Source organism: Calypte anna, chromosome 20 (assembly GCF_003957555.1).
Source record: "Calypte anna isolate BGI_N300 chromosome 20, bCalAnn1_v1.p, whole genome shotgun sequence".
NCBI classification, from domain to species: domain Eukaryota; kingdom Metazoa; phylum Chordata; class Aves; order Apodiformes; family Trochilidae; genus Calypte; species Calypte anna.
The window spans coordinates 7,358,660-7,383,506 of NC_044265.1; the positions used below are offsets into that span (position 1 = coordinate 7,358,660).

A 24,847-nucleotide genomic window follows, 5' to 3' on the forward strand; every position below is an offset into this window, starting at 1 on the left:
ACCTGGTCCTGATGACATACTCAAAGCACCAGTAAACCACAGTCTGAAAGCAAAGAAAGGAGCTGTGAATGGAAAGTAACTTTTAACTAATACCTTAGTGGTTATATTTCTCACCGCACCCAAGGATGTGGTAGATCCATGTCCAACTATTGCCTCTGCCTGAGGGAAACCCACCTTTACATCTCAGCAGTGCCCTAATCATGAGAACACGGAGTCTGGTGAGGAGATCGTTAAGCCACCCTTAGGTATGCAAAACTGTTTTGCAGTTACACAGCAGCAGGACCAGAATCTGACTGTCCTTTTGGATCAGTTGCCTTAACACTTGGGCTATAGTAATTTTGCCCTTAACCCATGTTCATTACAACATTTTGTCTACCTGGACTTCAGCAAAGCGTTTGACACCGTCTCCCACAGCATCTTCCTGAAAAAGCTGGCAGCCCGCAGCTTCGACTGGAGCACCCTGTGCTGGGTTAGGAACTGGATGGAGGGCCGGGCCCAGAGAGTGGTGGTGAACGGGGCTGCATCCAGTTGGCAGCCGGTCACTAGTGGTGTCCCCCAGGGATCAGTGTTGGGCCCAGTTCTGTTCAGTATCTTCATTGATGATTTAGATGAGGGGATTGAGTCCATCATCAGCAAATTCGCAGACAACACTGAGCTGGGGGGGGAGTGTGGATCAGCTGAAAGGCAGGAGGGCTCTGCAGAGGGACCTGGACAGACTGGAGAGTTGGGCTGATTCCAATGGGATGAGGTTTAACACGGCCAAGTGCCGGGTCCTGCACTTTGGCCACAACAACCCCATGGGGAGCTCCAGGCTGGGCACAGAGTGGCTGAGAGCAGCCAGGCAGAGAGGGACCTAGGAGTGTGGATTGACAGGAAGCTGAACATGAGCCAGCAGTGTGCCCAGGTTGCCAAGAAAGCCAATGGCATCCTTGCCTGTATCAGGAACAGCGTGGCCAGCAGGTCCGGGGAAGTGATTCTGCCCCTATACTCAGCCCTGGTGAGGCCACACCTCGAGTACTGTGTCCAGTTCTGGGCCCCTCAGTTGAGGAAGAATATCGAGGTCCTGGAGCAGGTCCAAAGGAGGGCAACCAGGCTGGTGAAGGGACTCGAGCACAGACCCTATGAGGAGAGGCTGAGGGAGCTGTGACTGTTCAGCCCAAAGAAGAGGAGGCTCAGGGGAGACCTCATCACTCTCTACAACTCCCTGAAAGGAGATTGTAGCCAGGTGGGGGTTGGTCTCTTTTGCCAAATGACTTTCAACAGGACAAGAGTGCATGGTCTTAAGTTGTGCCAGGGGAAGTTCAGGTTAGATATTAGAAAGAATTTCTTTACGGAGAGAGTGATCAAGCATTGGAATGGGCTGCCCAGGGAAGTAGTGGATTCTCCATCCCTGGAGATATTTAAAAAGAGACTGGATGTGGCACTCAGTGCCATGGTCTAGCAACTGCAACGGTGGTTCAAGGGTTGGACTCGATGATCTCTGAGGTCCCTTCCAACCCAGCCAATTCTATGATTCTATGATTTTCTCTCTTCCAGTTACAGAAATGACCTGGCTTGTATATCTCACTCCCTAACGTGGTGCAGATTTGTGAATCTGGAGATACATACTTTCTTGAACCCTTGAATTAGATGCCTAAGCCTCTCAGAAATCTGTGAATCAAAATATTTAATATTTTAATATTTCTGCTACTTTCCATAGTACACTCTCAATGACCCTGAGTCTTCACAACGCATGCTCTCTTAACTCCTTACCTCTTCAGGGAGTTTTACAGTTAAGCAAGCCTGAATATTAATTTGTGTGTGCAATCTTAGTATTAAAAAATTACAAGCTAAAGTACATTTTTATCACAGAAATCATACCGTCAGAATATACCAGGTTTGATCCTGCAGGTAATATAGATCAAGAGTATTTTTATCACATTAAAGCTGATGTTAACACCAGAACAGTACCAGAAGCAAAAAAAGCCTATTTACACAGTATGACAATGTCCAGTTGCATTGGAGTTTGCTCATCAACTTACAGGTACTTCAAAGCCACCTGCGGCCCCTCAGCCCTGACGAGGCCGCCCTACCTGTCAGCACTGCTCGGGGCGGGACTGCCGGGACGGCGGCGCGGGTGCCGAAGGGGAGGTGGCACCCGAGCCCACCCCGTTTGCCGCGGACAGCAGCTCCCGGACCGAGTGTCACCTCAGGGGGCCGAGGGGACAGCAGCCCCGGGGCGGGAGGCGCTGCCTGAGGCGAAGCCTTCGCCCCTCAGAGCCTCCTCAGGGCGCTCGCGCCCGCCGTGACCGTTACAGGACGCGCGCACCACGCGCGCACCACCCCCCCACCGCTCCGCCCACCGCCCCGGACGTCGCGTGGCCGGGCGCGTGCGTAGTTCCGGCGGGGGGAGGGCGGGGCCAGGCGCGGGCAGGCGGCGGCGGCGGCCTCGGCGGCCTCGGCAGCGGCGGCAGCGGAGCTGCCCGTGAGGCGCTGGGGGGGTGGGGGGCACGGGACAGGCCCGGCGCGGTGTCCCCACCATGGAGATCGAGAAGGAATTCCACCGCCTCGACCAGGCCGCCAGCTGGGCCTCCATCTATCAGGTGAGGGGCAGCCGCCCGGCCCGGTTCTACCCCCAGACCCGGCGCTCAGGGGGGGGAGCGACCCTTCCCTCGCTGCCTCCTGGTTCTGGTGCCCTCCCCCTCGCCTCCCTGCGGCTTGCCCGTGCTCCGGCTGCAGAGGGAGAGCCTTGGGGGGGTGTTCGGAGGGGGGGGAAAAGCGCAGCCCTCCGCTTCCCCTCTTGCCGGGTCGCAGCTTTCCCTTCCCCGCTTCCCTCCCTCGCTGTGGGAGTCTGCCCGCCGCTCCCTCCTTCTCCCTTCGCTCGGTGCTGAGGGGGCAGAGCGGGGCCTCCCTCTGCCCTCCCCGGGGATCGTCCTTCCCCCAGCAAGGCGAATCCCCTCTCGCTTCCCTGTCCCCAGGCTGCCCTGGCCCAGCCGCCCCCACCCATCGCGGGGCGCGGCTCTGCCCGGGGACCCCGGGCTGCGGACCGGAGCCTCTGCGGGTCTGCCCGTGCAGGAGAGAGCCTGGAAGGAAGGAGCCGTCTCTGCGAGATTCCTGAGCCGCTCTCTTGTTCTGGCTCCAGGTTCCTCTTGGAGATAGGCGTGGACATAAATTATCAGTAACCTTTTAAAACTGCTCCCTTCCGAAGCGTGAGAGAGTAAATCTACATCTCGTATTGGTCCCTTTGTTTCGTTTTGTTTTTACAGAAAAGCAGTGATGGGCAGCACTGCATTCACCTAGCTCTTCAGTTACTGTAATAATAGAACAGAGCCTGAAAACAGCTTGTTAGTAATTCTTGTGCAGTTTTCTGGTACTATTTTGCATACTGCATTTAGATTTCTTGTGATGCTTTAAAAAAAACCTGTGTGGCAGATGAGAACGCTTGAAGGAGTATTTGCCGACTGGATCCAACTTCACACACACAAGCAACAGAAAATAGGGATTTTCTCTTTAAGAAGTTCTTTGCACATTTATCCAAAATGAAGTGTAAGAGAAGATGAAGTACATGAGTGGTTGGGCGGATGTGTTCAGGCAGATCAAGGAGCATTACTGTAAAATCCATTTGAGTGTTCAGACTGGTATATTGCATAAACTAATGAGTTGTAAGTTCGTATTTGCAACATAAAAGTTGGACTTTGCTTCCTTTGCACTATGACTTTCTCTGGCAGTAGACACTTAAAAGAAGGAGTTTTATAAAACTGAAATAAATGGAATCCAGTTTCAGAATCATAGCATAGCAGGTCTTAAAAGTAGTGCCTTGGAGGTTGAACGTTGCCTGTTGTTTGGCATTTGAGAGAACAAGCCTGAAATTTTGCACATGCTTTTCAGCAGGTCTCTTTTTTTTGTCAGAATATTTCATTTCCTCCAGATTTCAGTGCTTGCTATCTGTATGGGTTGGAAGTCATGTGCTGCATATATGACGTTATGTTTTTGCTAAACACTTCTTGATGGTTTGGTATGTTGCAGGCTTAGTGCTCAGGAAATGATTCTGAGTAATATCACTTTGTATATTTCCATGGGTACAGTTTACTTACAGAATTGAAATGTATAAGGAAAATGAGGAACTGTGGCATAATTTCCATGTGGGATCAGCATTCAGTGATATTTTTGTCCTGCTTATTTTGAATGATGTGGCTTCATAGCCTGCTCACACTGTGACAGCGCAAGGCTTGGTTAAGGACTAAAATACAACTGAATAAAAAAAAGGCTACTGTGATTCTTTGATTTGCATCCAACTATTGACAAGCAGGAGGTGTGTGATTTTTTTTTAATATTTTTTGTTGTTTTGCTTTTCTTAAGATTGATTAGTAAGCATGTGCATTGATGCCATGTAACTTAGTTCCTCAACTGCATCCTGCTTTTAAATATCAGCTATTGAAAATCACATCTTGGCAGATCATGTGTATCTGGAGGAACAGTGTACTTCACTATAATCCTTGCTTTTGATGCCTGGTCTGTGAAATTAACAATGCAGTTTTCCTACAAATACAGATCTATTCCTGAAGAATGGAGTGAGTAGAATAATGTATTTTATTGGTGCAGGAAAAGAAATATTTCCCCAAGTTAATTGTACCACAGGCTTCTAATATGAAGGTGTTCTGACTGTAACTGTTAAAATCTAAAAAAATGTTCATCAGTATTCTGAGTGGAGCATAATGCAATTTACTAACAGTCACTTCCTCTTGTTTCTTAGCTAAATCTATTATCTAGAGATACAGAACTGCACAGCTTCAAGGGGAGGAATTATGAATAATACTACAGGGAGGTGAAGCTAATTGGAAGGATGGCTACAAGAAGACTTGCTTGGGTGCCACGTGACCTGGAGGCGTTAAAATTGTCCAAGCTTTTTTTGTTGGGTTTTTTTTTTTTTTTTTTTTTTGAGAAGGGGAAGCTATGTTGAGCCATGATAATAGTACAGTTCTGAAAAAAAAATTTTTTTTTTAAAGTGTAAATAATCACGGGAGACAAAAGTATTTAAAAATTAAGACCTTGTGTAGGTGATTTTGTTGACAGCCATGTCTTGGGCATTGCATGTGCACATTTCTCTGCTGTAGATGGTCAAAACAGTGAAACTGATAAAGTTCTCTTGTGTTTTGTTGGGTTTTGTTGCTTTGGAATAGTTTTTTTTTTTTTAACTACCAGGCACTGTCCCTTGCTTTCCTCTAGCTTTACTTGCTACAGGAAATATGAGCCATGAGTTTCTTTAAAATTTGTTCAGATCAAAAAGGACTGATCTGGTTCTGGCTGTTGCTTTTACTGTAGAGAAACATACTTGGAATATACTAAAAAAAAAAGACACCTGATCTAAGCATAAGAAATGACCTTTCAAATTAAATACCTCTTCTCCAGCATACTAAGTTAAGGGAAAATGGAGACCAGATTAAATGTGAGCTCTGCAGTGTTACACTGTAGTAAAGGTATGCAACAGAAAACATGCTTCAGGTTAAGCCACAAAGCATAAATATTAGAAGGATCAATAGGAATGTAAAGTATTAATTCTGGAGATGTCACAACAAAAAGGCAATAGCCCAAAGCTAAGAAAAGAACAGTTTAGGCTTGCTGCTAGAGCAGGGAAGAAAAAGATACAGATATTCATCCAGCACATCAAAGGCAAATTGAGTTTTCATTTGCTGCTAGTCTATGCAACACCTGATTTCAGAGTGACCTTACATACAGAATTGTGTCAGAATTTTAGAAGGCATTTTAGTTTCTGACTTCTTACCCATGGTGACTGCATGAGATAGTATCTTAAAAACACAACCATCAAGTATAGCTGGAGCTGCTTCTTGTGTTTATATAAATGAGGTATGTTGACTTTTTATATTGGCTAAGGATGTTAACTTTGCTGTGCTTCTCAGTGACAGTGAAGATGCCTCTGAATTGTTCACTGCTCCACCATTCAAGCAGAGATCCCATACGCTGTGGCTGGAGGCAGAGCTGACACTTGGTTTTACAGAAACATTCATGGGGACAGGTCACAGAGTTTTCCATGTGCTAGCAAAGGTACCAGTACTGGAATGTGCAGTCTTTTCTAACTCTTAGTATTAGTAGACTATAAAATGAGAAAAACCTGGGTGTAGTCTGGATTTTCAAATACATTGAGAAGTGAGAATACTGAAAACTGAAGTAACTTCTGTGTGTGCTCTGGAAAGCTGAAGTGTAGTTAGTTTGGTTTGAGGCCTGCAAGAGAAACACAACTTTGCTCAGTTTCTTTATCAATTTTTGAGGGCATTTTAAACTAATATTAACATGAATGGGTACTTCACCCCCCAAAAAACCTCTCTAAGCTAAACTAAATAACTATAAATACTGAGAGTTTACAAGCATACCCACGTTATGGGAGGATGATACAAAGCTGTAGTGGTCTGCCAGGAGAGAAAGTGTGGGAAGCGTTTTTAGGTATTCACTGGATCTGAAAACTACTTGTAGAATATGTAGATAGATTGTGATGTTGAAAGTAAACTGTGAAATGGTTGACCCTGTAGTCTTCTAATGGTGTGGTTGTGTTGTGTATTTGAAGTACGTGAACAGGAAGTTCCACTGGTGTTTTTTGCTTTATAAGCTGCAGGGAGAGTTCAGAGTTTGTGCTGCTGCACTCTGTAAGTGTTGGCGTGGGGTTTTTTTGCTCCAGTGCTACAAACTGTAAACTTCTTTGCAGCAGATAAACTGAGGCATGAGCATGACTTATTAGCCATGCTCTTTGTGCTTTATTCTGCCAGTTCTTGGTACTTGAAAATGCAGGTCTCTGCATGCACACCTTGCTACTTCTGAATTCATGCTATGTTGATTCATTCGAGGTTTAGCTTAATTGGCTCTGGTTCTGGAAAGCAAGTTTAGAACTGATCCTTGCAGGGAGTCCTTTTTTTCCTTCTTCAGTGCTGCTCAAGCTATTCCATGTTTTCCAGTGCTATCCAGACATTGGCTCTTGATGCAAATGTGGGAAATCAAGTAGCTGATGTCCTGTGCCTTGCCAAGCCACTGTCCTCTCTGTGAAAACTGGAGTTTATTTACAATTCCAGGTGTGTTTTGTGCTGGTGAGAATGTTTCAGGGCATTTTGCTACGTTGGCTGTTTTGGGTTTTTTTTTTTCAGAGCAAGACCTTTGTGCTAATGATGGCAAATGTGAGATTGTTCAAGTCCCATTATGTGGAGTAACTGAGCTGCTTAGTTTTGCTTGGTTTTGAGACTCCAAAGGTTAAAATCTGAGTACTTGAATCTAAACATCTGTGATAATGCTGTTGGAAGTAGAACACTGAAAAATGGAGCCTGTTATGGCTTACTGTTAAGGGGATAAAATTTGTTAAAACCCTAGAAAAAGTACAAGATGCAGAGTGTGCTACTCCAGTTTCTGAGCACCCTCAGAAGATTTTTATGGTTTTAATGTGTTCTTCCACATGTTTTTTATTCATCTTTCTGTCTGGTGTAAGGGTACATATATACAAGGAAGCTGACAGTTAAGGTGAATGCAGTATTGGCCAAGTGCCAAAAGATGTTAAATTCAAATAGAAATATCCTTTGTAAGCGGAGAGTAAAATGTGACAGCGGTAGACCAAGTATTTTTGAAACTTAAATAACTTGCTAAATATTCTGGTTAGGTTTGAATTAACAATTCACCCTCTAGTTAGCTAAACATTAAAATGAAATCTTAAAAAGCTTGAAGTCATTCTGTCTCTTGTACTCCACTGACTGTGAGAATTGGGTGGGTTGTTTCAGTCACCAGATATTCCACTGAATTTGTTTTCCCTTAGTCAAATAAAACTAGTTTTTAGTCTCCCTGTATACAAGATGAGATTTATATTCTGTAAAGTATTAAAGAGAGGGGTTTTTTTTTAAACACAAAATTATTTCATGTGTTCTGTAACAGAACAGAAGTGAAGAAACCAAAGCTATGCATACAGTAGCGTACAGTATCAGTATTCTGTCACTGATAATATATTAATTAGTTTTCTCGTTGGGTTTGGGGATTTGTGTGTTTGGGATTTAAGTATCTGCAAATTAGGTTAGCATTGTGTAAAAACTCCTGTAATGCTTCAGGCAGTTCAACATCATAGGAGGATTTTCTCCTTTGACCTTACCCTTTCTTGTAGTTTTGTTCTCTTTTAAAACCACAGGCCTGTTGTCCAGCAGTGGAAGGGACATGATCTCTGCATAGAGTGACAGTTTTTCAAAATGTGAATTGAGGTGGATGCTTATTAACAACAAATTAATAAATATTTGAATGCTTGCCATAAACTTAAAATATTAATAAACAAAAAAACCCACCAACCCCTTAACTGGACTGGCTACTTAGAAAGTTATTGAGTGTAAGATTCCATATTGAACTACAGTTAAGTCTGTTTATTTCTGGAATTTGGAGTAAGGTTAGAAAGGTTAATATAAACTGAGATACAAAGATAAACATTAGAGGATTGCCTGAGGTTTTGTATCTTGAGTGCTGATCTGAAGTGCCTCCAGTGTTCAGACATTTTACAGAATTATGTATATTTAAAACTGTATTATTTAAAAAATATTAGACTAGGCTGGAACATTTGTATCTGCAGCTCCATAGAAGTGTGTATAGCGTTGCTGTCAGAGGAAAATAGCTCTGGTGAACAATGTGTGCATTTTTCCCTAAAAGAAGTAAGTTAATGAAAATATAGAAACACATTCTCCACCATGTTCAGAATTAATAACATTAACTGCATCTGATCTGTAAGCTTTGATGTTTGCAGCAGTTACCATTGAGATATGTTTTTTCTTTAGTCGTTGGTCAACTTGTTTCATGTCGATTTGCACAAGAAAGGCTTTTTTTGTTTATATTTCTGGTGCCAGTAGACATGCCCTTGCTGGTTTGGCTGGGAGAGGCACTATGATACAGCATCAAAATGCCTTTGTGTTCACTTTGTAGATCATGTAGTACAAATACCAGTTCCTTTTCTACCAAACCCGGTGAATTTAGATGTGTTTTTTTCCGTCACCCACACTAAACACAGCTAAGATGCAGCAGCTTGCCTCATATTATACTAAGAAAAAGTGATAAAAGTGATTCTTGGAAATTCATGTGGTTCTGCTAATAGCAATTGCTATTCAAGCTTGGTTTGTGCTTTGTACGTTCTAGGAAAAAAGGCTTATAATACAGCAGTTAAAAATCTGATGTCCTTGTTGGGGAGGAAAATAAGATAGCATAATATAAACCTTTGGGGAAGGTTTTCAATTATTTTCTTCTTTCTAATTCTGTAGTTTCTCTTTCCATATTCTTTCACCTTGCACAATATTTTGTTCTAGAATATGGGTTGACAAACACATTATTTCCATAGCTATTGCTTTTTGCATTCATAAGTAGTGGAGTAAAATTGGTTAAGAGCCATCTACTTGTGGAAGCGATTTAAGTGGTCAGCTTACTTGAGAAATCTGTGGTTTCAGACATTGTATCCAGAGTCTATATTTTTCAACTTAAAATATTTATCATCAACACTAAGTCAGATGTGATTTCTCCCAAACTGTCTGTGTGGGTTGTTTTTTTTTTCTGGTGGCTCTTGTTTTTAACATATACTGCCTTGCTGACTCCTGTGTGTCCTTGTTGGCATGTTACACTATACGTCTAACCAGAAATTATAATTTTTTTTTTAGTACCAGTGGTACTGAACATGTACCTTATTTAGTTGCTGATTTCTTAACCTCTGGAATTAAAAAAATGTTTGGACAGTCCTACTTCCTAGTGTGGCATATCTTTGATGGAAGAAAGCAGAGAGAAAAAAATCTTTCCACTCAATTCAGCATTGATCTTGTATTGGATTTTCTGTCATGCTGATACCTCCATTGATGGCTTGTTTCAGGGGCCTCTTTCCATTGTTAGGGAATGAAACTGGTTTACTCTTTTCTTATACAGCATGTCTTGTTTCCTTCTGTGTGAGGATCCAGACTTTAAATAGTTCCATAGTTCTCTCAGCTCTTGTGGATGCTTTGGGAGCAATTGGTTTGAGGGATACCAAGTCACCTTCAGCACCCAGGATGGAGAGATTGATGAGGAAGAGCTACTTCTCTCACCAGCTGTTTAGAAATTGTTGAATCAGATTTGAGTCTTGTGTTGCAGGGCTTTTTCCTTTGCTTAGACGAAGTCTAAAACAGCTTCTACAGAAGTAGAAATGGGCAATAAAGCAATAACAAAGCAAGTTTTGCATTCTGGCAGTATATGAAATTACAGAAAAACTTCTTGCTGCAGGGAGAGTGGAAACTGTCCCATCTGGGAAGTAAGCTCCCTATACTTTTTGTACTAAAATAATTGCTTGTTATAATGCTACTAAATAGTAGTATTTTAAATTTAAAGTATTTGTTCTATTTGTGATCTTCCATGTGCTTTTTCTTAAGTTCTCAGAATTTTATGCTTCTTCTGTGAAGTGCCTGATTCATCAAGTACTTGATGCTCTGAGCTGTTCTACAAAAGACCTTCTGTTTCTCAGATTCTTTATATTTATTTGGAACAAGAACAAGTGGTCTACACATAAAGAGCCATGTCCTCATAACCTTCTTCCCTTGGGCACATTTGTATGAGAATTGCTTGTTTATAATTTCTAATCCCACAGCAACAGGTTACAGTAGCATAAACAGTGTGACCTTTTAATGTGATCACAGGAAGTAAAATGTGAAATCTATTTTTAAAATGCGTCATTGACTAAGGAAGAATATACTTCCTTTTTCTGACAGAAAAAAACCCAATTCATAATAGATCAGAAGATCTCAATTCCATTATACTGTCTAGGGCCTATTTTTTCCTACTGTCTTCTGTACAGCAATTCTAGCTGCTTAAAGTAGGACTAAACCTCTGCCATCCTTGTATGGAATTGTACATCCTTCCCCTGCATTGTGCAGGCATAAATGACTAAAGATGTGGGCTACTGGAAAAAGAGAACTCTTGACACAAGCAAGAGATTTTAGTAAGAGGAACTTCTTTTGGAAAGGAGAGAGTGGGTCATTGGAGCAAGAAATGGAAAAATACTGCATAAGCTATTGAACGGCCAAAATACATATACACAGATGTTGCATTTTTCAGAATATTTCTAGAAACAGGAGAAAAATGGGGAGAGTTTTCACCAGCAAAGAATTGGGGGAGTGGACTGCTACCCAACTCTAGAAAATCTTTTTTCAATTCCCTTTACAACTTAATTAAATTGGAAAGCAGCTCTGTCAGGTTAAAAAAATTAATTTTTAGAGCAGAGAATTTTGACATTAAATAGCAGTTGCTACCTAGAACAGTGCAGTGCACAGCAGTGTCTGTAGGATGACATAAACAAGAATCTTGTGTCAGCTTGTGCATCATTTCATTCCCAGTATTGGTATCTTCTCAGAATCGAGCTGAAATGTTTCATGACCAGAGCAGATCTGCCCTTGTACTGTTTCAAAACTGGTATAATAAATATGTGAAGGGCAATGTGCTATGAACCATTGTTGCATATTACAACATAAGCTGTGGTTGAATTGGTAAGGTACTGAAAAATGCAGTATTGAGTTGGGGCGTTGGTTGGTTGGTTTGCCAGTGAGCAATATTACATAGGTGGCCCATTATTCATTTCCCTTTAGATAACAATTGTTTTCAGGCCTTCCACAATAATCACTGTGATAACTGACACCTAATAACAGACAACTAAACCATGAGAAGGCATGTGGCAGTCTGTGTGTGGTTGGTAGGGGTGACCAAGTGAGCATGGGTAGTGGTGGTGGTGTAGGGAAAGGGAGGGTTGGAGCAGCATGAAGTTTAGAACCCCCGGGGCAGTCAGTTCTCCTCTCCAGAGGCAGGGCTCAGGCTGTTTTCAGAATGTACCCCCAGTTTCTGGAGCTTGTTTGTTTTGTGTCCATCAGACTCGTGTTGTTTTCAGTAGAGGTGAAAGACTGGAACAGGAGGTTGAAAATATGTAAAATCTTTACAGCTGCTAAGTTACTGGATTTATTAGCCGACATGAGAGCATTAGTGGAGAGGTCTAATCTTACAAGTCTTTTTAAAGCTTGTCCAAAAGCAGAACAGAAAGACTTAATGAAAACTTCTGTCTTAGGTCTTATTTGTCACTGTTTTCTTGTTTATAATTTGTGTAAAGTTTGCCATTCAGAACCTCTTGATAGGAGCCCAGTCTGTTGTGGTACACTTTACTTGATTGTGTTATCCAGTATGGTGTACAGGCTACTTTTCTGTGACTGACAGCAGGAAATTCCTTATTTGCTGTTGTGTCTGCTAAGTTATTTACTACATGCAGTGGGGATTCTGGGTGTTTAAAACGGTTACGTGCTTATTATCTTTTTAAGAGAAGCTAAATAAGTTCATATTGCTACCTAGTTAAGAGCAAGCATTCAAATCTTTGTTGTTTTCATGTAAAAGCTTCTATGTCTTTAGGATTTTCTTGTAGGAAAGCATTTGCTAATAATGTGTTCTCCATACAGTCTATCTGTGCACACAATTGCCTTGGAATGTTTAGAAAAAAGAATTAATATTCTAGTAAAGTCTTTGCCCTCAGCACTCAATATAAGAGGAGGTGCTTTGTGAGATTCTAGGAGTTGCTAACCTTTATTTACAAATCAGTGCTCAGAAGCCATCAGTGTAACAGCCTTTTTGGAAGGAGTGGAAAGGGATGTGATAGGGGTGAAGGGTTTTTTAAGATGTTTGGGAGTTACTGCATTTTTAAATGTTATTTTTACTTTTGCTTCTGTTAGTGTTCCAGGTATGTGCTAAGGCTGCAAATGAGGGCTTGAGATAGCCACCAAATTATAAAACATATTAAGTCGAGACAGATAACTGGCTCCAGCTGAGAGGAAGTGGAACATGATGAGAAAGAGTCTAGTGGAGCTGTGGTGTGGGTACAGCACTGTACTGGGAAAGGGCAGTGTTTGATGAAGAGGAGTCATGCATTTCTAGAGAGGATACTGTCATTGTAGAGAGAGAAGTTACCATAGTTGACTGGCTTTGCTAAATCAGTTGTTCTCAGAGTGTATTAAACTAGCACTGTTAGTACATGCGTGAGGTGGCAAAATTTAATTTCACTCATAAATCTGTTTCATTAGCATGAGCAGGATTAAATAGTATTTTGAAAGCCTAGTTTGGAGTTTTTAAGTCTTTTTTATGAACTATAGTGCTAATCTGTCTTGTGTTAGGATGCCTGAAAGCTTATCATGGTTATGTGATGTGCCTGTTCAACACTGACATAGGCTTTTAAACTCTCAGTTGCTTTCAGATGGGGAGAAGACACCCTGCATGGCTGGAGTGAGAGCTCTTGCTCCAGTGACAGTTAAACAATCTCTAGTTACATAGGACTGGTCTGTTAGTTTCTTAAAGTATTGCTTTTCAACTTAAGAAATAATAAAAGATAGATTAAATTTTAGCATTTAAGGTTTGGCTACTTTCAGGTGAAGGGGGGGGTTCTGTCTTTCCACAGGAAATTCTCAGGCTTGTTGGCCATAGGTAAATTTTCTTACACATTGTCTTCTCTGAAGATATACTTCTGTTCACCTCTGTGGGAGAACTAAATGCTAACACACGTTGGAAGCCATGCTTATGATAAGTAAATTGATTTACACTGTGACTAAAGATGTAATATGCTTAATTATTTTGTGTGAAGGGCAGCTACTAGAGCAAAGTGCTCAGAATCCTACCTCAGATATAAGTAGCTTAACTTCTTAAAATGTCAGTTCAGTAAAACATTGTATTTCTGCTGGTCAGCATCTAAGGGTTAAGTTTCTTCTTCCAAAAAAAAGTATTGATTTTTATTTTTTTTTTCAGAGAACAGTTTACTACTGTGGAAGTGGTTGCATAAACTTTCAGCTTGAAGTACAACTTCTGTTAAGCCTTGGTGTAGAATGGAGGTGCCCAGCTGCCCTGTCTTGGTGCCATGTGAGGGCTGGACAGTCTGTTCTGTCCCCATCATCAGCCAGCGTGCCTGTGCATTGGTCAGGTGGCCTCTTCAGCCCTACGTGACCTGACAGACATTTAGGAAGGTACACAAATGTGTCGTTGTGTTTGAGGAGGAAGGGGAAATGACTTATCCCCAAAACTGTATCTGGCAAGCTGATCATCTCAGGTGTAGAAAGCTGCAAGGTCTTGTATTAAACCGACTTAGCTTAGATCAGTTTCCTAAACACACATGAGATAGGCACGTGAGAAAACAGGAGTATCCTAATTCTGCTTTATCTAACATCTGTTTTCAGGAGTACTGTTTGTTCTCAGCAGGTTTTTGTGTGCTTTGCAGTAGCTTGGCAACCTGTAGTTGCACCATTCAATGAATTCAGTATGCTTTTAATTATTACTAAAACTTTCCTTTCTAAATTTAAATATTGTAATTACAGTGAAGTTGGCATCTGTAATTTTAACAGGAACATCCATGTTCAACAGATCCCAAATGGAGCAAGCTAAGCTGTTCATGTGAAGTTGTAATCCAATGTCTTTTTTCAAATTTCAGTCCAAAAATCTTTCTTGATATTAGTTTAAGGAAGAGTAGCTGTAACATCTTTAAAACAGTATTTAACAGTTTGAGCTATTTAAAGTTCCCAAATAAAGATTTGGGCAGTATGCTGAAAAAACCTTACTACTAAAAGCATGACTATTTGATTGGTTCTGTTGTAGGAGCAAAGCTTGATTTTGGCCTTTTCTGCCCGCAGAGGCATGAACATAGTTTGTGCAATCATGTTAATTGTACAATCTCTTTAAATGTAAATTTCATTATGTTAGGAAAGGTAAAAAGCTTTTAGTAATATTGTAATGATTATGTTTGGCAGAATGAATCTAGCTCCATTGCCCATGGTCTCAGTAATGGCTAACAGAGTGAAGCATTCTTCTGCCATGGATTAGAATTTGCTGAAATTTACCCTGATTTGTAGGGAAGAGGCAGAATGAAGAAGGGAAACTCACAGTATGGAGCTGGTACCTGTTGTAACATATGGTTCATGATTTTGAATGAACAGAGTTTCTTGATAGTAAATAAATCTTGTAATCCTCTCAAAGTTTAAGTTAAAAATTGCATCTCAAGAAAGCCAATAAAGCAATGTATGGTACAAACATCTTCAAGGAAATTAAGTTTACTAAATAAGATGTAGATATCTTATTTTTTTTTTTAAGTGCATGATGCAGAGGTCATAACTTCCTATTTAACAATTCCTGCCTGTTTATTTCTTGTGCATTTTAGTACCTTCTCTACATATAAGCTCATAACTTTAAGAACTGTGATGGAATTTGTGCAGTTGGAAATATGACTGCCTGTCCCATTATATTCTAAATACAAAAATAATACTGATACAGTCTGAATATGTGTGACTATTCTTTTAAAATTTCCACGTATATTAGAAAGTTTTATTTATCTTTTAGATTATTGGAGTACCCCATATAAATGAAATTACTTATGCAGAGTGACACCCCATAGCCATGAGAGAACAAAAAAAATTGCTTCAGACTCTGACTGCACTTGCTCAGTGTTTCAGGATAATGAACAAGATTCTCACCCATGAAATGCAATGTGTTCAGCAGGTCATGTAGTGGAACCTTGGGCTGTCTGGCCAACATATACTGTATTAAATGTACAGCTTGGCTAAAAGAAGCCTTTGATTTCTAATGCATTTCTTCCATAATCTATAAAATATGGCTTCAAAATACCAATATCCAGGTTCTATAACAGAGAGCTCACAAAAGTCCTTCATGGCATTTCTGGTGTGTTGTTTTCAAGAATGTGTTTGAATGTCGTGCTCTTGCTGCTGAAGAGATACAGGAGCCATGTGAACACATCTGTGCCTTGATCACTGAGACCAGAGTTCAGAGCTCTTTAAACAAGGAGTACATGTTCACAGACGAGCAGCTATGAACACCTTTTCCTTTCAAGACAGCTCTTTTGAATGCCCCAGATAGAGAGGAGATTGCCTTTACCTTATCAAATAAGGATATATGCATTTATAAATGAAACATTACAGAAAAAAATAGTGGTAAGTCTCCAAGGTCTGAATGATCTGTTGCTGTTGCGTCTGATATGGTAACTCTGTTGTACTTTGAAGGCTACTCTAGTAAGTTTCTGAGAGGGAAACAACCATTGGAACTTAAATAATATATAAACTAATTAGAGGTTACAGTGAACACAGCTGTTTCTGCCAAGCTGACTAAGCTAGGAATTCAAATTACTATTTTTAGCCAGCTTATAATGTGTAGTTCTCAATGGTACCCACGTTATTACTTTTTAAAATTGTATTAATATGTATTTATCACAGTGGCAGACTCTGTACGATAAACCTTTCTAGTGCAAACCAGTCCGTTACTGTTTAAATCAAGAAGTGTGAATGTACAGACACAACAAAACACTTGAGGTTGCTTTTGGGATGTGTTACATAAAAATCACATCTATGACTTCTCTGAATTCAGTTTCCTCAGAGGGGGGGAGGCATGAGCTCTGGAATGAAGTAATTGCTGTTTTCTCTTAGGTTGCTCACATGGAGTCTCTCTAGCATACTATACATTGCCTTCCAAGAAAGTTACTTTTCTCCATTATACAAGATTTTTTTGTGTGCTCCTTCTTGCATTCAAAATGCTTTTCTGTTGATCTTTGAGATATGATAATTGTACAGAATCTGTAAAAATCACTATAAATTCTGTCCTGAATTCTAAAAATCTTTGCAGGTACCTGTACTTCTGCAGACTATGAAATAACTGCACTGATTTGGAATACAAATCTGGAAAACAATGCTTGATGGAAGTTACTTTTTGAAAAGTGTTTACAGTTCTATGAGAAATTATAAAGATTAACTTCAAAATTTCATTCTGTACTAGTTTATTTTTTCTGATAAGGTTTATTTGCTACATTCTGCAAAGATTAATGGATGAGCAAAAGCATTCCTCAAAATCTGGGTGTACTGAATAGACATACTTAATGCATAAATTTGTTGCTTAAAAAGAAGTCTAATTTTAACATAACATATGGCAAGTTGGTGCCTAAAACTGCTTTAACAGTCTGTACTTTCTAAAGGCATATATAACTAGTTTGAGGTAAAAATTAAGTCTTAGAAAAACAGCAGTAGTTTGTTTACTCTGTCCTCTAAATTGCAGTAGATAAGATCTGAGTTTAGGTCAGAGTTGGGTGTAGAAAATCAGTTGCAAATTAATCCTGTTTTAATAAAATCCTGTTTTCACTTTTGTTTTTCCTGATGGTAAGAAGCTTTCAGGCCAACTCAAATCAAGAAAATAAAACCTAGGCAAACTGCAGAAGTTGTAAAGTATTCTTCTCTGGTTTTGTGTCATTGTGGAAAATAAGCCATTGACAATTAATCTCAAAGTGCTCTTATATTTAGAAAGACTTTCTCACCAAAAATATAAAGAAAAGGCCTGATTTGCAGGCCTGGCTTCTGTGGCTCTGAATTATGTCTGCTTCCAGTGACATTTCTTTTTTCTATAGCAGTAATGATGGGGAAGGGAAGCTAATCTAAAATTTTCTTCCCTTGCCTCTAGGGACCAAGGAAGACAAAAGCATTCCTACCAGAGCCTAAAAAAATTGCTCAGAGAAATAGCCTCCCTTCTGAAAGGAGAAATACATAGTTGTTCCAACACAGCTGTCGACCCAAGAGCATTGCAGCAAAGTGGTTGGATTCCTAAAATGGTAGTGAGAAACATTGACTCCTAAGTTAGAAACCTAATGAGTTTGAGCATTGCAAGTGAAAACTTATCTGCGTAGAGAACACAAGCAGCATCCATAATAGCAACAGAGAGGTGTCTTCTGACTGTCTTCAACTGATGACTTCCCTAACTGGGGCAACTGGCTATTTGGAAGAAACAGAGTAGATCAGAATCACTAGTCTAGCATAAAGGGCTGTCTCTTTCTCACTGAAACCCTTTAATGTTTTAGTAGTCCAAGTTGACATAAATGTTTATTTTGGAATATAATGTCAGGAACAACAAAAAAGCTGACATTAGGGCAGCCAAAGGACAATAGCACTGATGTGAAAAAATGTATCATATTTTCCTTTTAAATGTTTAGAAAGATGTTTGGTAGTTTTAAGTCTCTAATGAACTCGCAAAGGATTATCTGTGTGTGCAGTATTCTATGCAGCCTGTATTTTCCCTTTGCATGCAAATTCTAATGCCATGCTAACAGCATAACAAAAAATGAATTGGTGATAATCTGGGAGTGTATGAAGTCTCCTGCTCTCCCTGTTACTGATTGCATTGACTGTGGTTTCTGTGAGGTAGTGTAAGATGCCAAGTCAAGTTATTGAACTTGTTGATCTTGATACAAGAACAACTCTGGAGCTCTTTAAAAACTCAGATTTTCTGTCTTCAGGCACATGCAGTACTGTAAGACCTCTGTGACGTTAGTCATTTTTTTGCTTTTGATCAAATTCTCTATGTAGCTATGTCTTATTCCACTTTGTTTTTAATACTCATTTTGAGCACCCACCAAAACCTCTGAGGTCATCCATTTCCTGTTTTCAAGCAGTATTTGTAAACAGTCTTTGCTCTTCATCACTAGAAGCTGGATAACCACACCTTTAATGTAGAGATTGCACTATGAAAGAGATGCATGATTTTTTTTTTTCTATTTGAACCTCATCATCCATCCACAACAGGAAAAAATCTTGCAGAACAAACTGACAACTGTAAAAAGCATGTTCCTGTTTGTTGAATCCAGGGTTAAAAACTCTTGTTGTCTTATTTGGGAAAGCAGATGATTTCTGAGGAATTGTTCTGCTAAATATATGGGTGTAAAATCAAACTCTGGAAACAGAAACTCTGTATTTCTTTAGCACTAGAAGACTGTTTAAGAAAACAGTTTTTCTTCCTGTGACTTGGTTAGGATTGCCTTGAGGATTAGAACTATAAAATACCCCAAAGGTTGGCAAATAATTTTTTTTACCCCTATTGGACAAGCAAAATGATGGGCTTTGGAGAGATGATGATTTTGTAATAGAGGGCAGTTTCACCCACATCACAGGTGTTGCTAAGGTCTTGGGTATATTGTAGGTACTTTACCTGTCCCTTAGGGCCACTTCATGGCCATCCTGCCAACTAAAATCCCTCATACTTCATGGATGCTGCCTTATTAGTGTCAGGGAGAAAAGAAAAAGCTAATGAGTTGGTGAAGTTATGCTCTCAGTTTATTTGTGTTTGGGGACTGCTGTGTAAACTAACTTGTCATTTTCTTTGAGATCCTTTCCCAGGGTAGGCCTCTGGTTTAGTAGTGGGCTCTTAGTCTGTGTTGCCATCTCCTGTGCTCTTTAAGGCAAAATTGCCTTTCCCTGGGGCAGGAGGGAGTGTGATGTGTGCATTATAGCAACTGAAATGCCTGGGGATGCTGGAAGCTCTGATTTGTGTTGTGCTTTCATAAACACATCAGGATGGTTGACTCTATGAGTTTCTTGTTTGGACCACGTTGTGGAAACGTATGGTTTGGTGACACTGCATCTTTTAAGCTTGGAGCAGTGGCTTGTAAAAATGTTCTAATGCTGACTTCATTTTTCTTTGTTAATTTCTAGTTGTGGTGAGTGCTAGACAATTAGATCTCTATCTCACATATGATACCTTAATTTAAAAATTGCCCTGACAAAATTAAGATCACTTGGGAATTGTAGCCTGCCCTTTTCTCTTTGAAAGTTGTATTATTTTAAGAAGTTGCTTATGTTATTGATGAGCATATTTCACTGCAGGTAGGGACTTGTTTGCTGATAACATGATGAATATTTTAAAGATACATTTAGTAATCTATATGTGTTTAACTCATGTAGTCTACAAAAGGATTTAAAAAATACAGTAGTACTGCAGTTGTGTAAGTTTAAACTGCTGATAAGACAAATGCACAAATGTTGACATTTCTTTAAAAAGATACCTAACATTTTAAATCTTCCTTTATTTCTTTAGAATATTTTTTCAGAGTGAAATGACTGTGGTGTTTGTTAGCAGCTAAAGTGCTGTGCTGTTTGTTTGGCTTTTAGTCAATATACTTTCCAGGAAAAGGTGAAAGGACACAAATACCACAGGCAAGTTTCATTTGTAGTTCAGTGAATGTGAAGTACATTTTTTAATCTAAAATAAAGTCTTTTAAAAAAAAAAACCAAACTACCTTAATAGAGGCTTAGTAGGAAGACAGACCTCAGCTCCTTTAGTATGCAGGGCTGGTTGCTTTCAAACTTGGTGAATATTACATTACTTATCAAGATCACAGAACTTGTGTATGGATGCTTTGAGTTTTTTGGTAGTTGTAGGTCTGTTAGATACAGTCCCATAAACATGATCAGAGCCTCCCAGCTGATTTAGAGAGCCCTAAACAGTGACAGTAGATCTGATGCTAAACAAGTGCTTGTTTCTTTAGGCAGAAGGTTATATTGTCCTGTATGAGTACAGTACAGTACCTCAGGAGCATCTCAAATGCCCTGTTAACAGTAGTACTGAAAATACCAGATATTCTGAAAATTGACATTCTTTTTAGTGGGCAGTATGCCAGTGTGACAAAGTAAATAGAAGAACAGGATGTGTTCAAAACCAAAGGCTTAAAGCAGATAAATGCTTTGGGTTCACAACAGGGAGATAAGGAAAAAGAATCCATAAAGATTCAGCTTTTAACTGGTAAGACCTTGAATCTGTTGCCTGATGAGGGTACTAAGGTGGTGGTAGTGATGGAAGTGGTGTCAACTTACAGATCAGGCCAAATTAAATTCTGAAACAATCATTTAGTTAAAGGACCTCTTAAGTCTTAAATACATGACAAGACACTAAAAACTGTAATTGCATTAGGAAAGACATAATTTTAAAACACTCAGCCCATCTCAAAAAAAACAAATTAACCTAGAACCCATAAATCCATAGTTACCAGGTGAGTTTTGTTGTATTTATCAAAATTAAAGAGACAACTTGTCAGAGTAGACACCTGGAGTAAGAAAAGAGAACAGGATCTGGTGATGATTTTCAATGCTTACTGCTGTTGTCATACAGCTGACAGGAAATAGGATCATAATTATTAGCAATTTTTTATCCTTGCTTTCACTGTGATACCCTGTACCTGGTACAGATCAAATCATATTTAAAGAGAGAGGATGGGAAGTTATTAAATGTGCCTGTGATTGTTTATAGGAATATTCTTCTCCTTCAAGATTTTAAATGTTCTTGTTTCAGCATGCCAAGATCAATTTACAGGAAGGCTCTACTGATTCACTTTCTGAATATTGATTTCTGGCCAAAGAGAAACTTCCGATATTAACAAAGCATGAGTGATTTTTTTTTTAATTTCAAGACATTGCTTGAAATGACTGACAATTATAAAGCCTTTTTTTCTTGTTCTTAAAGGTTGTGGGTTTTTTAAAGGTGAGATTTAAATCTGAGTAAGGATGGTTCTGAGTAATACCTGTAATGGTAATGAAGTTTACAACTGGTTTGTGCTTATCTAGAATAAGTATTCTCATTGTTTTCCTACCTTTTTTCAGTACATTTTCTTAATCTTCTGAAGATAAATTAGCTATTACCTGGTAGAATAACCTGGTTTTGGGGCTCCAAGAATAGGCTATCCATGTCAGTCCTGATGGGTAAGGAACTACCACCTGATGATAAGTCCTGAAACAGAGTAAAAAACTAATTTAATTTTGGATTTAATCCTTCAAATTACCTGGTTAAATTCAGAACAAAACCTAGATTTTAGCTTGCTTATCTTAACTAAAAAAGAAGTGGGTTTTTTCTTGGTTAAATGCCTGTTACATAAAATTACTTCATCCTTCTTTTGGATAAAACTGTTACAGATTAAACCATGATGTTAACATGGCATTGCCTCCTGCTATCTTTTAGTAAATAGGACTCTTGTTACCAAGAGATAGAGTGTCAATTGGCTGCTATTTAATGGCTATGAGGAAGGTTTTAATCTGAGGTTTATTGTGGATTTTTACAAAATTATTTCACTAAGGCAAGTATTAATTTTTTATTTTAAAGTTGGAAACACTGTATTTAGTATCTCTAAAAGACAGGATTCTGAGTATAAATAAGAAGTTGTTTCGTGGTTCCGATTGGAGAGTCCCTTGAGAAACTATAATTTATCTGCAGTGGTTCCAAAGGTATCTTTTGTCTATTGTTTCTAGCTTGCAACTTCTCATTTGCAGTTTTTCTAAACCATAGAAAATTTCTTGGTAATGCAGCACCCCTCCCTCATTTTCAGCAAAAACTTTACAATTATTATGTCTTTTTTTTCTCCCCCTCCCACCTGCCCTGAAGCCTACAAAGTATACACACATGGTCTTTACCCTGTTGGTTGTAGGATTTGGGAGGTTTTTTGTGATGGTAGTTCTGTAAAAGCTATCATGCTGTTAGGTGGCTTGTGAAATGTCAGAATGAAAGTATTAGGAAACTAGGAAAAGAGGACTATGTTTATAACCACAGTTGCCAGTTTATGAAGTTTGGAATACCCTGCAGGCCAGAAATTACACTTTATTAAACTGATTCTGTAGCCATACTGCAAACAAAATAAGATCTAGATTTGTTACACAGACAAAATTCCTCTAGAAGGTATTTAGATAACTGGGCTGTCAGATGTACCAGTCTATTTGAGATGAAGTTAAACCAAAACTCTCCATGTGGAGACATCTAATGTTTGGACAAGTCAAGCTCTGGATCTCATCTTCGTGATTATTTTTGTTATAGGAGAAGAGTAACTGAGTTAGAACCTCTTGACACTTTAATGAGACTGTGGTTTATTTCCTGGCACTGGCTTTGTTTGATGATACAGATAGCAGAGCTTTTCTTTTGCACAACAGCTGTCAAGAAGCAGCCATTTCATCTTCTCAGAAGTCTCTGTCTTTCCCATAATGTCTAAGATATACTTCTGGAGCAGGCTGAATAGCTGGGAAGAAAAACAGAGATAGACAGACAGAAAGAAGAAGGGAACTAAATTTGTTTTTTTATACTGACCCTTCATTCAGTTGTTTCCTGTTTTGGCAGTGAGTACACAGCTAAAAAACAGCAGAAGTAGAGTGTTCCTGCCAGCTCTCTGAACTACTTCTGTTATGGATCATAAATTTCAAGGACAAGCTGTATTTTGAACTTACTGAAATTTGAGAAGTCTCATGTAATTCTTAAACCTAATATTAGAGTTTAAATCTTTGATTGCCCTGAGCCCTGGCTCAGCTGCAACCCTCAAAAAAATCAGAATTCAAAAGTCACTTCTTACTCATGGCAGATAATGACATCAAAGCAATTCAAGAATCGGAACAGCTGAGTTCTGCAGAACTGCAGTGGTTTATTCTACACCAGTGTCTTCATTTTAGCAACATGCAAAATAAATAAGCCATTGGAATTTGAAGATGACACAAGTCTGTGGCTTTCTCCCTTGATGTACATACCCAAGTTGTAAGAACCATTCAGGTGCAAGTGTTTAATTGAGCATTTCCAGTGTTCAGATGTCTGCTGTGATGTAGTGGATACAACAAAGTACTACAGGATTTACTTTTGTATTTCTTAAGTTTCTACAGTGAGTAGTGAGAATCTCTAATACCTGCTAGATGCAATAAATGTGGGCCCAGAAAAAAAAAAATCAGTACACTTTCCCACGCATTGATATGATTTAATAACACAATCATGCTAAGCTTACATTCTCCTGGGGGGTTATTTCCGTGCCTGCAACCCAGCTGACTTGTGCTGCTTACGCTGTGTTGCTACAACCTGTTCCAGATTGCCCACATAGTGCTGAATTAGCAAGGGGCTTTCTAGGAAAACCATGTTGCAAGTGAGTGTTTTGGCTTTTTTTAGTGGTTTGTTGTTTGTTTGGTTTTGTTTTTTTTTTTTTAACTCGTGTAATAGTGTTGTTGAAGTTTAAACAAGCCTGTCCCTTTCTCTCATGCTACTTGACCTCAGGAAGAAGCTTGGCATGCTAGCCAAGTGGCTTTTTTTAAGGGAGATTAATAAGAAATCAATACTACCATATTCATTTATCTGGCTAAAATTCTGCAGCTTGTTGTTAAGATGAATGTAAAGTGATGCAAATGTCTGTTTACCTAATCCTAGGTGACTGCCTTGTTACCTACAAGTTACATACTCATTTTTTGTTCCTGTTCAAATATCCTCTTGTAAAGTTTAATACAGGATAAGAAATCCAATCTTCCTTGGCAGGTGGGCTGAATTAAGTTGATCTCTGTATGCTTTATGTCTTTGTGAGGTTCTTTTGTTGAAGAGTCATTTCACTGCTTCTCAATTGCTCAGTTTGTTCCTTTACACATAGAACCTTTTCCTATTTGTGTAAAGCAGCTGGGTAATGTGGATCCTTCTGTACTACATGTTTTTCTAGTGGTCTTCTGTAGGTCCCTGCCTCCTCATGTAAGTGTAGGGATGTTTCCATTCTGAAATCAGCCTGTAATGGCATCGTAGGAAAAAGTAGCTTTCTCTTTACTGCAGCTATTTTTTCTATAATTTTTTTTACTCTCCCATCTCTTACAGCAGTGTTATAACTTTTTTTAAGTACTAGCTTTAAGAGGAAGCATTCTTCTTTTGTTCAGCTCTTAAGCTAAAATTACTTTTTTAATTTAAGTCTTTATATACTTGCTGTGAATTATTCCTTCATGTGACTGCCTCAGTAGGTATATTAATGTGCACTTCTGTAGCCAACGATAATATCTTGGCAATTGCTGTTTCCTGTAGGATCAGAACTGTTAAAATGACAGTGTATCATTGTCTTTTAGTCTGAGCTACTCCAGAATATATGGTGCAACAGAATTGTGTGATCAAATTGTGGACTGCTGCAAAGTTCTCCAGCAGCCTTTCTGGTGTATCTGGAGGCCTCTTTAGACTGGATATTTAGTTTTTCTTCTGGAAGTACTGACAAGCAAATCCATTCAACACTGCAGTTTGCTTGAGTGAC

General features: G+C 39.4%; 1 protein-coding gene across 1 annotated transcript in view; it reads left to right on the forward strand.

The window, feature by feature from the left end:
• Nucleotides 1-2,481: 2,481 nt before the first annotated feature.
• Nucleotides 2,482-24,847, forward strand: part of PTPN1 (protein tyrosine phosphatase non-receptor type 1) — a 39,813-nt gene continuing 17,447 nt past the window's right edge. The window contains exon 1 of the mRNA XM_030462865.1: nucleotides 2,482-2,582. Within this exon, the coding sequence (XP_030318725.1) occupies nucleotides 2,520-2,582 (63 nt within the window). The 5' untranslated portion in view covers nucleotides 2,482-2,519. The remainder of the gene's footprint in view (nucleotides 2,583-24,847) is intronic.